At 41.1% G+C, this 14,408-nt stretch overlaps 1 protein-coding gene across 2 annotated transcripts in view; it reads left to right on the forward strand.

Moving 5' to 3' along the window:
* Positions 1 to 14,193, forward strand: part of ABHD2 (abhydrolase domain containing 2, acylglycerol lipase) — a 33,624-nt gene extending 19,431 nt beyond the window's left edge. For both annotated transcript variants that reach the window (XM_081888678.1, XM_081888679.1), the window contains exons 4-11: positions 871 to 1,046; positions 2,220 to 2,387; positions 4,978 to 5,161; positions 8,722 to 8,814; positions 10,464 to 10,574; positions 12,159 to 12,228; positions 13,042 to 13,126; positions 13,986 to 14,193. In XM_081888678.1, coding sequence (XP_081744804.1) covers positions 871 to 1,046; positions 2,220 to 2,387; positions 4,978 to 5,161; positions 8,722 to 8,814; positions 10,464 to 10,574; positions 12,159 to 12,228; positions 13,042 to 13,126; positions 13,986 to 14,179 — 1,081 coding nt within the window. In that variant the 3' untranslated portion in view covers positions 14,180 to 14,193. The remainder of the gene's footprint in view (positions 1 to 870; positions 1,047 to 2,219; positions 2,388 to 4,977; positions 5,162 to 8,721; positions 8,815 to 10,463; positions 10,575 to 12,158; positions 12,229 to 13,041; positions 13,127 to 13,985) is intronic.
* The last annotated feature ends 215 nt before the right edge of the window (positions 14,194 to 14,408 follow it).

Here is a 14,408-nt window from a genome sequence, read left to right on the forward strand (position 1 = left end):
TAGGCTCTGTGGTTTAACCCACAGCGCCACCCGGGTCCCAGAGCAATGTGTAGTGACATTCTAATGCTGTTGTTTTTCTGTGTTTTGTATTTTTGCTCCAAATTAGTGATAGCTGCTCCGTTTTAAATTTTATTGAGTTTTATTCTGTTGTGAGTCACCTAGAGACTCTGACAGGTGGCAGGTAAAATCCAATGATAGTATAAGCACATAATTTAGACATTCATTATACTTTTATGTTGGGAGCTCAGGTTCTGATGAGCTCACCAGTGTCAGGCATGATTGTTCTCTGTACAGTCGAAAGCTTGCTTTCCACCATTTTGATATGCTCATGACCTCTGTACCAAGGACATACTTCTTTTGAGTAATGAACTAGGTTTCCTAATATGCATTGAAAAGGTCCCTCCTGTGTGGCAGCTTTGTATTGCTCACCTACTGATTCCTTCTCATTTAGATTGGTGTTCCTAAAACAGATAAAGTTATCAGCTTTATATCTTTCTCTCCCCGCCCCCCCCAAGTTTCTTCTTCAGTACACCAGGAATCATAAATCTGAGATAAAAAGCCATCTGCTTTGGCACCAGGCTGTACCACCTTCCTGATAAGCATAGTACAGATGTTCTCTTCTTTGAAAGGAAATGCTTTTGTAAGCATTCTGCAGTTGGTGTTTTTCAGAGGTCACTAAATCATACCTGATACCAGATCAATAGGTTGGGGGCTCCAGTTCTATATCTGTTGGCCAATGCACTTACCAAGCAGCTGCTCCTTATTTTTACCCCTACACATCACAAAATACTACTCTAGGAAGGAAGTGCCCTTGTTTCAATAGCAGATCTGCTTTCCTAAAGCAAATAAATGCATTTGTTTTCTTTTTAGGTACATTCCACCTCTGATCTGGGGAAAGAGTGGGCACATTCAGACTGCCCTCTATGGGAAGATGGGGAGAGTAAGATCACCGCATCCTTATGGACTTCGCAAGTACCTCACAATGTCAGATGGTGCAACAGCAACTTTTGACCTCTTTGAACCACTGGCTGAAAACTGCATTAGAGGTGAGATAACCAGCTGTTGTGCATTTTTTATTAGAAGTTTGAGTAAATGTGGGGGAATACTATTTTTTACTACCATTGGCAGGCTAGGGGGCCACTTCTTTCACAACTCTGGGACATGTTTAGATGGTTGTAAGCTTCTGCAGCTAGTGCTGTTATGAATCATGTACCAAAAAAAACAACAACAGTTTTTACAACCAAGTGATAAGATACAAGGTTTATGGCCTAGATTTCCAGTTGAGTTAATGGGCATGAAATGCTATTCCTCTGACCCATAAATAACATAATGCTTAGGATTAAGGTCTCTAAACAGGCTATTTTGCCTGTAGGACTTTTCTCTTGTGTATATGGGCTTAATCACATCTGGAACGTGTGTGTGTGTTTAAAAACAATATATCAAAATTTAGTGAGTAATGACATGTCTTTCTGAAGGTCAGGTATAAGGGGCCGTTGATCCTGCTTGTTTTGAAATGTTGCTCTAGTGCATAGGAAGCTGCTGCTAAATATTCTAAGAATTTCACTCTCAAATGTGGAATTGTACCAGATGCTGGAGGGTTGATTCTTACTACCAAGCATTGTTTCCCAATGTAAATAGCAATGCAATGAGCTGTAGAGCTGTAGCAGTTGCTTTCTCAGCAACTTTGATTTGATCTTCAAAAGAAGGAAGCATTGCTGACCAAATGGATATTTTTCAGATAGATGTATAAATCTGGACCCTTTATTTAGTCAACAGACATGCCAAAAACAAACAATTCCTTCTCTTACAAAGTTATTTCTAGTTAGCCTCAAAGACCTTCAGCTTTAATCAGATACATTACCTCAAGGTTCTTCATGAAGAGTTTCAAAATAATGTACCAAAACTGATAGAAATCCTCTCTCTCAGTGACATTGTTTGGAGTAACATCTGTAGTAACGTGTTAAAATAAACTCCTCTCAGTCAGATGAAAGAACCTAGATGAACAAACTCTGAAATTGTGCAGGGCATATTATTTATTTCCCTTGATGATATAAACATAGCATATAAAACATCACTACAGATTGAACAATGCATGAGGAGCAAAAATAGCTATGTTGTGAAATAAATGTGTTTTGTCTTTGTGGAATATGAAACTGGTATAACTAGCATGTATTCTTTTGCTTTAAAACTTGCCTCTCCCGACCTTTTTCATTGTGCAGAAGATATCACAATGGTAATTTGCCCAGGAATAGCCAATCACAGTGAGAAGCAGTACATCCGCACCTTTGTTGACTATTCGCAGAAGAATGGCTATCGATGTGCTGTGCTAAACCACCTTGGAGCTCTGCCAACTATTGAGTTGACGTCTCCACGCATGTTCACTTATGGTAAATATTGGCTCTTTCATCTTAACCTTTCAGAGTTACTTTGCAACTGGACAAAGTCCTCTAATGTCAAAGCACACTAGATGGTGCCTTCAGAAGCTTGAAAGTGTTGTCTGTGATAAAACCTCCTCCTTTTTGCTAATTCCCAAGCAGGATGACTTACTTGTTCAATTAAAAAAAACAAAACAGTATTCAAAGTAGCAGCTATTACTTGTGCTAAGTCTGCATTAATTTTGTTTCCAAAGGTTGATTCCTAAAACCCCTCTCTTTTACAGTACACTATATTGGGAAACATTGGGAAGGGAAAGTAGTAGGGACAAGATGACTTGGTGAGATAATACCATGATCACCTTGCCAATGTTTTGCCGTATATAATGCTTCACAATGGGATGACCATGAGATAGCAATTGAAGATGCAACCACTATAGCATTACCAGCTTCCCAGCGTCTGTGTGTCCAGTACATTCATCCACCTAGGATGTCCAGTACATTCATCCACCTAGAATCTATTTACTCAGATTCTCTTTGCCAGAAAAGTAATTGATGTGTAACTTTTCAAGATAGCTTTAGAGAGCAGGTGAGCATAAAGCTGATATCTATTAAAGGAGAGTGGGGATCTCTTTAACTGATGTAGGCCTGTTGGCTCTTGTCACATCTTGTATCTCAGTGCTTGTGATTAGAATTTCAAGCCTCCAGGGTGCGGTCTACTGCATGGCTGCTCTTTAATAACCATAGTCGATTCCGCCCTCAGGAGATAATTCTGGAGTGTTGTTGAGCAACCCAAAATGTTGTTGTAAAGCTCTGCACCGCCCCTCCTTCCTATGGGAGTTATGTTCTTTGAGGCTTAGGTATGGTGTTCATAAACAAGGCTTGAAAAACATTTTCAAGAATGAAGATGCGTCCTCCCTACCAAAAAAAGTGCTGTGCAATGTCTCTCCTCCCCAAAGTATTAAATATCAAGCTGTGACACATGTATCCTCTCAGGGGCTGGGAAATCAACTCAGTATATAACAGGCTGAGCATGCCCAGCCACGGAGCTGCATCTGGTCCGAAGCTAGCCACCCTATCCTCTTGTTCTTTTTGGGAAGACATCCTCTGAAAGGAAAGAGATGAAGTGCATCCAAAACCTTAGTATAGGGTTGCCATATTCCCAAAGTGCAGTCCGATTTAAAAAAATTGCAGTCTGATTCCTGGACATGTGGCACCCCTACTTTAGTGCAAAGCTAAGCACCCTTTCCTCTCCCAGAAAAGAAGGCATGCAGGGAAAACGCAAATGAGGCTGCTATATTCTAAGTTTGGGAAGCATGCTGCTTCATAGTCATGGGAAGGTAAAAGAAAGTAAGATGGTGATAGAGCTGCTGCAGCCCCAAGAGAGCTAATGGGAGAAGGGGTTGGGAGCCGAAGAGAAACTGCATCTGTAGCCAAGGGTCCAATATGAAGCTCACTGTCCAACCAATGTCTGAAATGTTTTGCCAAGATCCCCATCTCCCCATATTCTGTGACCCTCCAGAATATGGAGGTGAGAAGCTTGGCAGTAACTGTTTGTGCCCACCTAAGGGCTGACAGAGTATCTCAGAAACCCATGTTACGTTGCTTAGCTGGAACACAACATAGTCCTGTTTCAGTCACTGCAAGCAAGCCCTGGGTATCAGAATGGTATTGGTATTAAGGCTTCTTGGTGCTGTCCCTAACTCTAAAAATTCCTGAAGTGTTATTATAATGCCTCTGAGGGCTGTAGCTCAGATGTAGAGCATCTACTTTGCATGCAGAATGTCTGGGATTCAGTCCTTATAATCTCCAAGAAGGGTTAGGAGAGACTCCATCTTAAACCATGGAGAGCCACTGTAAGTCATTGTAGACCCTACAGAGCTAGATGGACCCCATTGATCTTGAATCGGTATAGGGCAGCTTCCTAGGTTCCTGTAAATGTTTTTAAAGGAGTGGCCATTGACAGTAGAAAATAATAGTCAGGTCATGTTTGCACAGGAGTGCTGTGTGTATGAATACAGTCTTCAGTTCCCAAAAGTTTGTACAAATCGCTGCACATGAAGGATTACAGTCAAATGCACTTGATCGCTCAATAGCTGCTGGAAATCTGGACTGTGTGCAGCAATTTGTGGGGGTTTTTTTTGCAGGGAGGGGGATACTTTATAGATTTCTCTCCCAGTTCACAGTTGGAAGAAATAACAGTGTGTGTAGTATTTTTAGTTACAGCTTTTGGCTGGGACCTGATGACTGCTGAACAGAGAATGAAATATTTTGAAAAACTTGCTTTGATCCTTTAAAAAAGGGGGGGAGTTTGCTGCTGTAGCTGGCAGTTAGAGGCTCTGTTCATATGGCAGTAAAAAAGGGAAGAAAAGGGTTCTTTAGAAGAGCAGGTGTGGGTTTCACTATTAATGTGGGTGTATTCTCCCTCTGTATGATCTTCTGGAATATCACTGTATATGTGCAAAAATGCCCATTGTGCTTCAATAATGAACAATGTTGTTAGAAATGTTGTCTCTTGAAGTGCATATGTGATCTCTAGGGGAAGATTGGGACTTTAGATGCATCTGTGATACGTCATGTTTAATTTTTTTTTGCTGTTCTACAGGTTGCACATGGGAATTTGGAGCCATGGTGAACTACATCAGGAAAACTTATCCTCAATCCAAGCTGGTTGTTGTGGGCTTCAGCCTCGGTGGAAACATAGTGTGCAAATATCTGGGGGAGAACCAGACTAACCAAGAGGGTGTATTGTGCTGTGTCAGCGTATGTCAAGGGTACAGTGCACTGAGGTAAGCTTGGTCTTGTAGAGCAGGAGAAACCTATGGTAGATGTCTAAGGAAACAATCTGCTGGTCATGGAGATATGATACAGATACCAAAAGCTTTCTTTGGGGTTCAGGGGCATAAAAACTTTAGTTGTGTGAAGTTTTGTGACTAAGGTTCGTTTTGAACTTTTTGCACAAAAAGGGGAACTGGGAACTTACAGCAAATTTCATCATTAAAATTTCTGTTGGCATATTCAGTTGCTGTAGGCATTTAGTTGAGAGAAAAGGGTGCAAACCATATACCCAACCTATTGATCTGTACTCTTTTATTCAGTATTAGCAGTCTCTTTTGAAGCTTTGTTGTGGCCAAATTTTCTGATATCTAGTTATGCCATTTCATTTCTGCTAGTATCATTTCTGCTTACAGTTGTGCTGTGTATTTTGGGTTGAGAGCTGGGTTGAACTAATGCTCCCTGCAAACTACTATAACAGATTCCGGGATGTGGGGGAGGCTGCCATTTTTAGCAGAGGAATAGAGTGTGCTTAACCTTGCTAGCATTTTTTCTGCAAAAATCCAGACCTTTTTCAGCTGCCACCTCCCGTTGCATAAACACAAATCTAGAACTCAGGTGTAAAATGGGGATACATTAGCTGGGCAGAGGTGGTTATAATTCAGGAAAGTGCCAGTGGAAAGAATATTAGGTACATCCTTCCCACCTGCTGTTCTTTTGTTCAGAGTCACAGTCTCCCCAAACTACTTTGGCTCTGTGTATTTCCAGTGTTGAACTGAGGCTCCAAACAGGATGTATAGTAGTGTCCATGTGTGCACACAGGAGCTACATATATCCCAAGAGATCAAAAGTGACATTTTTAAAAAGGACCTTAAAGATGCTTGCTTTGTCTGTGCTACTTAGAAGCATGACTCCTATATTATTATATTATATTATATTATATTATATTATATTATATTATATTATATTATATTATATTATATTATATTATATTATATTATATTATATTATTATTCTGCCCTATACCCGGAAGTCTCAGGGCAGTTCACAGAACAAAATCAAAATATAAAACCACAAAATAAATAATCAAAATGAAAACAACAACCCAATAACCCCCTCCCCCCCAACCCCACATTTTAAAAGGGCATAGGATGCCAGTCAAATCAACCAAAGGCCTGGTTAAAAGGAAAGTTTTTGCTTGGCACCTAAAGTTATATAATGAAGGCACCAGGTGAACTTCTCTGGGGAGAGCATTCCACAGATGGGGAACCACAGCAGAGAAGGCCCGTTCTCAAATGCCACCCTCTGGACCTCTCAAGGAGGAGGCACACAAAGAAGGGCCTCAGGAGATGATGTCAAGGTCCTGGTAGGTTCATATGGGAAGAGGTGGTCCTTGAGGTATTGTGGTCCTGAGCCGTTCAAGGCTTTACAGGTTGAAATCAGCACTTTGAATTGGGCCTGGAAACAATTGGTAGCCAGTGCAGTCAGACCAGGATTGGTGTAGTATGCTCAAGCCATCTTGCTCCGGTGAGCAACCTGGCAGCTGAATTCTGCACTAGCTGAAATTTCTGAACCGTCTTCAGAGGCAGCCCTACGTATAACACATTGCAGTAATCCAACCTTGAGGTTACCACAGCATAGACAACAGTAGTTAGGCTATCCCTGTCCAGATAGGGGCGTAGCTGGGCCACCAGCTGAAGCTGATGGACGGCACTCTGAGCCACTGAGGCCACCTGAGCCTTGAGCGACAGCAAAGGATCCAGGAGTACCCCCAAGTAATGAACCTGCTCCTTCAGAGGAAGTGTAACCCCATCGAGAACAGGCAATCTCCACCCATCTGGTCTAGGGAACCACCCACTAACAGTGCCTCAGTCTTATCTGGATTGAGTTTCAGTTTTTTGGCTCTCATCCAGTGCATTACCAAGGCAAATACCACTGCCTCACCTGCAGATGTAAAGCAGAAATAAAGCAGAGTGTCATCGGCATACTGCTGACAATGTACTCCAAACCTCTGGATAACCCCATCCAGTGGTTTTATGTAGATGTGAAGGTTCCACGGGGCTGAAAAGCATTCCCCAAGCAACACCCTCTGGGAATGGCCATCCAAGTAGGACTGGAACCACCGCAAAGTGGTGCCACCCAACCCCTAGTTCGGACAGTTGCTTCAGAAGGACACCATGGTCAATGGTATCGAAAGTATTATAAAGCTAGATTACACTGGAATATTGAAAGATAGAATCTTATATTCTTGCCAGTCTCCAAATGATGAGTAGAGGTTTAGGAAGGGAATTTCTTTTGTGTTCTTTCAGATCTGATTAGATATTTGTACATTTACAGTAATGTTAATTCAGGCAGAGTATGTAGCAACCATGCTTTTTATAGTCCTGTGCGCTGAGGGCAGTGTACTCTGAAAGAAAGGTTAAAAATCGTTTGACCTAACCTTGATGAGCTCTGGTGTATTTTAAGGTCAAAACCCAAGGGGAGGGCACTGTTCTAAAAAACAACAACCAATAATTTATTTCATCACCCACTTGCACAAATGGATTTAGAGTTGGAAGCCTTCCCTAGAATGACATTTAGTATGCAAAGTTCTGCTTATTAGGAAATAAATGCAATTGAAATCCATTAGTTGCAGTACTGTAGCTGTAACTGCACTTTAACTAAAGGATGTTGTATCTGAATGTAAATACTACACAGGAGGCCCTTCTGGTTGGAGAAAGTGTAGAGCAGGAAATGGCAACCTCCATATTAATAGAACACATAGCAATTCAGCTCTGGTTCCAAACTGGACAACAAAGGCTCCCTTTATATTTAAGACTGTGCAGCTGCAGAAATATTGTGGCAGGATTATTTTTTTTTAAGCAAGAGGATTAGAAATTGGAACAACATAAGCTTAATACACCGTGTCTTCTCTCCTCCCCATCTCTAAAATACTTGTCAAACTTTGTTTGAACCTGAGAAAAATGTGAGGATACTGCATGTAACTGCAAGATAGATTTTAGACTTTTACAAATTGCTTCACAAGACTGTGCCACCTTTGGCATGTGTACACATTCAGGGACTGCTATTTTAAAAGGGAGGTGGGTATTGTGCAAAAACCTCTCATTCTTATAAAGTACTAGTTGCTCTGTGTTTTCCTTACTTAGTTAGCCTTGTTTTTTTTAAAAAATAGCAGTTTCAAATACAGTTTTGAGTTCAACTGTCCATGCTCTGTCAATTTTTGTAACGCATGTTTGAAATTACCTGTCGAGACAACATAGAACAACCCATCTCTTCCTGGAAAGTTCTGTTTTGCAAGCTGTTGGCTGTTTTGTGCTCCAGTTTCTAATGCTTTTGTTCCCCCTGCTGGCTGAATCCTTCAATGACACATTTTTCTTATGCATTACTGTGCGTTTGAAAAAGGAAAAAGCTGATTCCTCTTGAAGGTGTGATAGCTTACAGGTGGCCCCTTGAAGTGAATCAAATTAGTTATGTGGAAATGCTGCCATCTATTTGCAGAGTACTTTTTGTTGCTATGACCCTGGAAGCTTGCTTTTCCAGCTTTTAATTAATTTGCCCCATGTCATATCTTTAGGGCACAGGAAACCTTCATGCAATGGGATCAGTGTCGGAGATTTTACAACTTCCTCATGGCAGACAACTTGAAGAAAATCATATTGTCTCACAGGTACAAAATGATGCTCTTTATATTCTAAATGGGCCTCTGTGTCAGCTGATAATGTGCAGTACCATAAATTGTTCTTATGTGTCGCCAAGTTGAGCAGGGTACCAACAAAATTAATTCTCCTCTGAATCAGTAGCTACTGAAGAACCATGTGCATTAGTAACCTTACTTTCAGAAACATCTTACTTAAGAAAGTCTGTGACACTTTGGCTGTGCTTGGGGAAAGGGTGTGAAACTACAATAACTGGTTGTTTGAACAGTTCCAGGTTAGCAGTAGTCAAAGCTTGTAACTGTAGTTGCTGTATTGCTTCCTGTTTAAGCCAGTATGGAAAAACAGCTTTAAGAGACTCTAATTATATATAGGATATAGAACCCCCTTAATTCATCCCAGATAACTAAATATTATGACAACTTAACTAAATATATTAATCTCCCTGTTAAAAGAGCTCTTAGTTGTAAGCATGAGCAACCTTTGGCAGGTTTGAAGGATGGCTTGTTAATCTACAAAAACACTTTTGTCTCCATAATGGATCTTTTGTGCTCCAAGGCCAACCCTCAAACCAAACTTCCTTTTGCACATTTTCTTCTCCACCTCTGCTTTTTGGAGAACATGATCACGCGTCTGATACATAGTCTACAGCACACACCCTCTTGCATTGTTCTCACCAATGCTGACAGGGCTATTGCTTAGTAATGTAATTATCCACAGGGCATAGTGCAGGGAGTGCTAACCTCTGGCCCAGGGGCCTCATTCAGTCCCCCAAACAGATTTTTCAGCCCCTGAAGACCCCATTGCTTTTTGCAGCAGCACAAAGGTGGAAATAAATTCCATCACTGGGATGGGCAGAGAGATTCCTTCTTTCAAGGAGACCAAGGTGGCATACGTGGTTGCACACACACACACTGCCATTTTATTTTTCAGCAACACTGTGAGAAAAATGAGACTGAGAGGTCTGGCCCAAGTTAAGTCAACACCAGCAAGCTTCATGGCTGAGCAGGGCTTTGAACTGGGATCTACTGCTCTAAGGCCAACTTCCTGACTACTGCAGTACACTGATTCTTAAGCACTTCTGACTCAATTTTACTCCATTTATTTATTTATTTATACCCCAGAGTATTAGAAACACGATAAAACATCAAACATTAAAAACTTCCCTAAACAGGGCTGCCTTCAGATGTCTTCTAAAAGCCAGATAGTTGTTTATTTCCTTGACAACTGATGGGAGAGTGTTCCACAGGGCGGGTGCCACTACTGAGAAGGCCCTCTGCCTGGTTCCCTGTAACCTCACTTCTTGCAGTGAGGGAACCGCCAGAAGGCCCTCAGAGCTAAACCTCAGTGTCTGGGTTGAACGATGGGGGGCGCTCCTTCAGGTATACTGTTTGTATCTGCACTAGTTTCTGCACCAATGTCAAAATCTGTGCCAGTATCAAGTCTTCAGGGCTGAACAAAACTGCCTTTTGTATTTTTTTTCACACGGAACATATTCAGAATTGTATTGGAGATGACAGTAACATGGATCTTAAGATCTGTGTCAACATAAAGCAATTTATGAAGTAACCTTCAGATCAGCAGTAAACCCATAGAGTAGGTTCTCTAATAGTTACAGTATGTCTGTGTTTCATACTCACTCACTTCATTCTCTATGTTTCAGACACACCTTGTTTGCTGAGAGCCCTAAAAAGCCTCAGAGTTTATTAGAGTCAGACTTGAGCAGACTTCACACAGCAACATCCCTTATGCAGATTGATGACAGTATCATGAGGTATGGACATCAAGAAGCACATTTGGTAACTCTCCCCTGTCATTTAGACCTTCCTGAAATGGAGGCTGTTGTTACCATCATTATGCATTTAACTCCCAATTCTTTCTTGATCTTATTGTTTACATGTTTGTCTTGCCTCTTGTTCGTTAGACTTTTAAAAATGAATTTACCATGCTGTAAATAGCAAAGTTGTTGAGTGAGTAAAATTAGGGTGCAGGGTGACTAATCGGACTATGCAGTTGAGGTTCTACAGTGTTTTTGTGAAACATATTTTAAGCCAGTGCTAGAAATCTTTTCTGAATGCTTAGAAAACAGTGATCCTTGTCATCTAATTCCTTTGGCAAATTCCAATAATTTGAGTTACTTGGTGGTGCTACAGAAACACCTGAGGGGTGCTGGTAAAAGTTCATCAGAATAGAGCCAGGAGTGTCATTTTGTTAGAAGCACCAATGCCCCCAAATGCTAGCACCAGTGCTGAATCACTGTCAGTTACGGTATAGATGGAAAATGAAGCCGGTCTGAATGAAATGTGTATTTTAGATTTGAAGTTGCATCAAATTCTTCATATACTGATTTGCCAGTAGCCATTGGCATAAGCAAAAAGTTGTGATTCCTTGTGATCAGTGCTTACCACTTTCTACATATTGTGTTACATAGCTGAACTTCTGTCATGGAGTTTCAAGGGTAGGTTTTCCTGTAGAAACTAGATAAAGCCTTCGCTGCTTAGCCTTAGTTTCCCCTACACCCTATAGTGATATGGCAAGAAATCAACCCTGTCCTCAGAGGACACCCTCCTTTTTTTGGCTGCACACTTGTTCCTCAGTAAAACTTGCATTCCCAAATAGGCGGACTAGGAGTTGCTATACCTCCTATGTGTGTTTCCTTGCTTGTTTTTGCTTGCTTCTGTTACTTCATCCAAGGAGTGCTGGAATGTATTGTACACAAATAATTCGTAGGATGGCCTGTTTATGGCTCATGACCAGTACAAATAATATTTAGGGTGGCTGGGAGTAATATGAACATCAACATTACGTTCTACTAGTTAGGTAGGGGATTGACTTCTGTTCTTAGAAGAACTTGGGAGCCTGATGTTGCATTTAAAGAGGGGCTAGTAATATAATTAGTTTTAACTTCCTTAACTTAGGGGTTCTGCAGTTAAATCGGAAAGGATGTTTGCAGCGTATTTGATATGGTACGGTGTGTGTACACTCCTTTCCACATATTTGTCTTACTGCTTCATTGCCTGGTATTTTGTTCCCTAGCTAATTGTTTACTAAGTAGCCACATTCTTCTTTTGATGCTTTTTTTCTGCAGGCCAGACAGTCTTGGGGAATGGAATTTAGATATTAAAGCTAAGAACAAGAGTAACATATAAATAGTTCCATATTCTCTGGATGTTTCACTAGATAGTTCTTTTGAAAGCCGAAGCAGAATGTTGGCTTTAACTTGTACAGAAGTAATCATTTCAAGTGTCTTATTTGGAGAACTATTGTAATCCTGTGTATAAGAATTAGAAGAAAATATGTGTGATTCAATAACAAGAAAATCTCTAAATGCTTAAGCTTTCTTTTTACTGTGTCTCAGGAAGTTCCATGGCTACAGCACCTTAAAGGAATACTATGAACAGGAGAGCTGCCTGCATTACTTGCAGAAAGTAAGTTGATATGATATTGTTACTCTAGTTTTTGACATGCACCACATATGTCAGTATGTGAGATTTGTGGTGAGATGGAGAACGTCCCCATGTGCTTCTAGCCAAGTTTATAGCACATGTTGCTGAATAGTAGTTCTTTATGTGGGGTCATCATAAATTAGCAATAATTTTCCTTGCCTTGGAAAGTATGCTTATTTGTGGTATGGTCAGCAAGTGGAAATATGCATATCTGTGAAATTTTTACAACCAGTTTATTATCTTTTGAAGAGACTAAAGCTCCTCTATCTTATGGTCAGGTACTCGGAGACCAACATTTCTTATAGAATCTATTTATCTATTGTTTTTCTGTAAGGCAATTTCTGATTAACTTCTATGGAATAGGCTACATATGCTGTCATTAGTGCTCCCCCCAATTCTGTTTCCGTTTTCCCTAAATTTAGAAAGCAGCAGATGTCTGTCACTGGAAATGTTAAGTTTAAGTCACCGTAGCCAATTCTACACTCTTGAGTTTTATACTAGTTCAAAATCTTTTCCTCCTATAGCAAAACAGTGAATTGGTTTTGCCTCAAACGCAGCACTGAGAAGATATGCTATTGACTGCTGCTTGTAGTAATAAAAGCTTTCTGTGACAGAAATCACTTACAGTAGTGCTAAGGAGCCCCTCCATCAATTTTAAATGTGCATTATCTGAACAGTGGTGTTTCTGCAGGTTCAGGGCACCTACAGCACTTGATGTACTCAATTGTGACTTCATAACTAGACTACAAACAAGATTGTGTTCCAACACAGAATTCTTTTTTTTTTAATCTGCAGATCTTTGTTCCCCTCTTGCTGGTTAATGCTGCTGATGACCCTCTGGTGCACGATAGTCTCTTATCAATACCAAAAGCCCTCTCAGGTGAGCTGAAAGCTTCAGTAAATAGATATCTGCAAGGCAGTGTAGCGTTGTGATAACCTAAAGATAGCCTTGGAGGGCAGAAGGCATGTTTGTTTTTCCAGACAAACTTGTCACCTATGCATGTGTCTCATATACTATAGAACCATAATGTGCATATTCTTTACAGAGTCCAAAAGGATAGCCCCCTTCCCCAAGGAGTTTGCAACCTAAAATTTGACACTAAAGGAGCAGTAGAAGAGGGTAATGGGGTATCTTACTTTCTAGAAGGATCAGTGGGAAATATCCAGCACAGACCTGATTTCATGTAGCTTGCATCTTGACTAATGCAACTGCCTTATAACTGGAGTATCATGCCTACCTGGAACACAGGTGGTTGTATATACATTTTCCAGTCAAAATAATAGAGTATAAGTGACGTGGGTGGCACTGTGGGTTAAACCACAGAGCCTAGGGCTTGCCAATCAGAAGGTTGGCGGTTCGAATCCCCACAACAGGGTGAGCTCCCGTTGCTCGGTTCCTGCTCCTGCCAACCTAGCAGTTTGAAAGCACATCAAAGTGCAAGTAGATAAATAGGTACCACTCCGGCAGGAAGGTAAATGGCGTTTTTGTGCGCTCCTCTTGTTTCGCCAGAAGCGGCTTGGTCATACTGGCCACATGACCCGGAAGCTGTACGCCGGCTCCCTCGGCCAGTAAAGCGAGATGAGCGCGCAACCCCAGAGTTGTCTGTGACTGGACCTAATGGTCAGGGGTCCCTTTACTTTTTATACCTTAAACCTGAGGTTTTACTGGACAGAGTACTGTACTTTGGTAAGATGCAAAACGTGTTGAGTTGTAAACTTTGTTTTTTCACCCTATGCAGAAAAGCGGGAGAATGTCATGTTTGTCTTGCCATTGCATGGAGGTCACCTGGGTTTTTTTGAGGGTGCAGTACTCTTTCCTGAACCCCTCACCTGGATGGATAAGCTGGTGGTCCAATATGCCAATGCCATCTGTCAGTGGGAGAAGAATAAATCACAATGCTCCGATACGGAACAATCATCTGGCCAAGAATAAACAGTTCCAAAGACTTCAGGTTGTTTCACCTTCAATCCCCATCTTCTGGAACTCTTAATCTCTTCTGCTTTTCCAGACCTAACTTCTGAACACCTTGAACTTGGGCATTGACCATAGTGTTTCATGCCAAAGTAGAGCTACAGCCAGAGAGGCTAATGACTGGCACTGAGCAAGTCGGGAGTATATTTGATCATTTGCAGTACAGTTGTGTATTGGAAGAACTGATGCA

Source organism: Podarcis melisellensis, assembly GCF_964234715.1.
Source record: "Podarcis melisellensis genome assembly, chromosome: 14".
Classification (NCBI taxonomy): Eukaryota; Metazoa; Chordata; class Lepidosauria; order Squamata; family Lacertidae; genus Podarcis; species Podarcis melisellensis.